This window comes from Otolemur garnettii, unplaced genomic scaffold (genome assembly GCF_000181295.1).
Source record: "Otolemur garnettii isolate 467f Iridium unplaced genomic scaffold, OtoGar3 scaffold00018, whole genome shotgun sequence".
Taxonomy (NCBI): Eukaryota; Metazoa; Chordata; class Mammalia; order Primates; family Galagidae; genus Otolemur; species Otolemur garnettii.
Window position 1 is genome coordinate 17188770 of NW_003852413.1, and position 2797 is coordinate 17191566.

At 44.5% G+C, this 2797-nt stretch overlaps 1 protein-coding gene across 7 annotated transcripts in view; it reads right to left on the bottom strand.

Moving 5' to 3' along the window:
- The window catches only part of TLK2 (tousled like kinase 2), a 138795-nt gene that overhangs the window by 134748 nt on the left and 1250 nt on the right, over positions 1-2797 (bottom strand). For 4 of the 7 annotated variants that reach the window (XM_023511098.1, XM_023511095.1, XM_012803208.2 and 1 more), the window contains exons 1-2: positions 2787-2791; positions 872-954 (exon numbers count right to left, since the gene is read on the bottom strand). In XM_023511098.1, coding sequence (XP_023366866.1) covers positions 872-952 — 81 coding nt within the window. In that variant the 5' untranslated portion in view covers positions 953-954; positions 2787-2791. Of the gene's footprint in view, positions 1-871; positions 958-2786; positions 2792-2797 lie in introns of those variants that run through there. The other 3 variants (XM_023511094.1, XM_023511096.1, XM_023511093.1) reach the window with 2 other exon arrangements.

Consider the following 2797-nt stretch of genomic DNA (forward strand, 5'->3'; position numbering starts at 1 on the left):
TGCTCAAGCGAGTCTCCTGCCTCAGCCTCCTAAGTAGCTGGGACCACAGGCGCCTGCCACAACGCCCGGGTATTTTTTGGTTGCAGCTGTCATTGTTGTTTGGCGGGCCTGGGCTGGATTCAAACCTGCCACCTTAGGTGTATGTAGCTGGCGCCTTAGCCACTTGAGCCACAGGCACTGAGCCTATATTAAAATCTTAACTGTTTTATATACTGTTCTAAAATCATCCTAGGAGGGCAAAAGGCAAGACTAGCTGGGTATATAAAGCTGCATAGGAAGCCATACATTACTTAACTTCATACCTGCCCATTAATGGGGACTTGATTTTATTCTATACTCCCACAACAAAAATACAAACAGTAAACAAGGTAAAATAGGTAGTGTGAGAAAGCAGTCTAGAGGTGCAACCAGGAACAATCTGCTGAGCTGCAGATTTGGAGAATTAACAAGACTTTGCACAGGCAGATTTTTCAATTTTCTACCATGTAACTACCCAAAAAGTCCAGTGTAATGAAGCTATGCAATGGCTTAAAAGTAACAGTTTCTTTCTGAGTCACTGAGAAGTTTTAACAAAATATGGCATAGAATCTAAATATATATCCTCTGAGTAGTCTTGCAACAGGACCCATGAGAAACCTCTCCTATGTCAGAAAGGAGAAAGTATAAACTTTTTCCCGTACTATAAACTATAAAGTTCTCTACGAGTATAGAACACCTTCAAATGCACTATTAAATGATTACCAGAATGATAAGAACCATGAGCCAAATCTCCCTTGCAATCTATCAGAATGGTCCACCCAAATTATTCTTCATTTTAAAAACATGTTTAAATTTGACCATGAATAGTGGTCATTATTGCTAGTTTACTCACCTTACTAACACCAACTCCAGTAAACCTGGCCTCTAATAATTCCTGCCGTCGTGGGTCCAGGCTATGCAATTCTTCCATCATTTCTACTGAAAAAGGAAAAGTAGTCTGTGAAACCTCAAAACTAAAATGTGAGGAACCAATTTTATTTCTAACAAAATTCACAGTAATAATTTTACTGGGCATACAGGTAAACCTCAAGTACATACAGTATATGGGTGATAAAATACAATGAGCTGCATCAAATAGTAATACACTTAAAGTTATAAAGTGTCTCAGAAGTCCTCTTATACGAGTCACTTATTCTTACCTACTTCTGATTTAACAGCAAGAAAAAGAAAAACTCTCACACTCTTCATATAATCTACGTAAAAGTTACAGAGGAAGAAAAAAAAAGGGCTAGCTTGCAAAAAGAAAATTCCTCCTATCATCCTTTCAATCTAGGTAAAGTACTTTCAGATATTTCTTTCCCCAAACACACTAGTTCTTAAACTAAAAATATGAACTGTTAATAACAATTTCAAAAGAATATAGCATAAATCAGAGCTACAAATAACTTCAAGTAACATTATTATATAGCTCCTTTCTCTGAAGAGCTCACAGTAGCTAATGAAAAAAGATGTTAATTATTTTAAATTTAATTAAAAAAACCAATGGTAAAACCCATCGACCTCATTCACTCAGGAAACTAATATAGCTACTTAACAATCCCTTTACAAAATCTTTTTCTGACCACTCCCTGGAGCAGTAGGTCTCTCTGGACATCTGCTTTCAGCAGTCCTTCCAAGCAGGGAGGGGCAGGAGGACACCATTTTTAAACTCCTTCCATGACCAATTAATGCACAGGCTACTTTCAGCAAATATGTCCATCCTCTGCAAGAGAACAACTCTTGCACGATCCATGGAAAGCCTCTCTTTAACATTTAAAAAGGAAAAGGAGCATATATCATTGCATAGAACCCCTTCAAACATATTATTAAGTAGCTACTGGCATGACTGGCATGATTTTAAAGTTCAGTAAAAACATGAATCAAACATTCTCTGCAATCTAACAACTCCACAATCTCCAGTATCAACCCTTACAAGTTAAGTCCTCCAGTTTCATTTCCCTTCCTGGACTGAGAGCCTGGGGCAAAGGGGAATGAAAGGGTGACAAATTAAAGTTTCACCCACACTTACAAGTGCATGTTAGAACGGGAATTAGGAAATTCTCAGAAGGGTTGAAAAGCATCTTTTAAAAAAGAAAAAGGAAGAAAAAGCGAGACCGAGTTTCTCCTAAGTGAGTGAGTGGCCTTCCTCGCTTCTTGCCCTGCCCTAATCGGGGTCGGAATGCCAGAGGTTGCAGTCTCTCCCAAATCCCAAGGTCTCTCGCAACATTTCCCAAACCTCCATCCCCAGGCCTGGCCCAGAAAATGACGCCCCAGCGGTTATTCCATTTAATGTCAACTCATGTTAAGGAAATATCCACTCTGTCTCATTCCAGCGGGGCCTTGGACAGGGATCCTCCCTGCAGCCTACAGCCAGGAATCAGGAACGATGGGCCCTGGCCCCGGCGCCCCTCGCCAGCTCCAAACTTTCCCCAACTCCAGGCCCACCTGTCACGGAGGAAGGGAGGGCCAGCTCTCGGGAGAGCCCGGGAGGCTGCCAGGGCCTCCAGCTACCGGGGTGCCCCCCTCTTTCCGCCGGTTGCCGGCCCCACTCCCAGGCCAGGGCCGCCCGGGCCTCCCCCATCTTCGGCCCGGCCCCTCGGCGACCCGCAGCCCTCAGGAAGCCCCTCCCGCCTCAGCGCTGAGGAGCTGCGGTCCGGCGCGGGCCTCAAGGTGGGCCTGGGTCGCAGGCTCCTCAGGCCAAAGGGGTCCCCGGGACGGTTAATGCCCCAGGCCCGGAGCCCTCCCCCGCCTGGGGCTCAGCCTCTCACCTGCCGCCGCC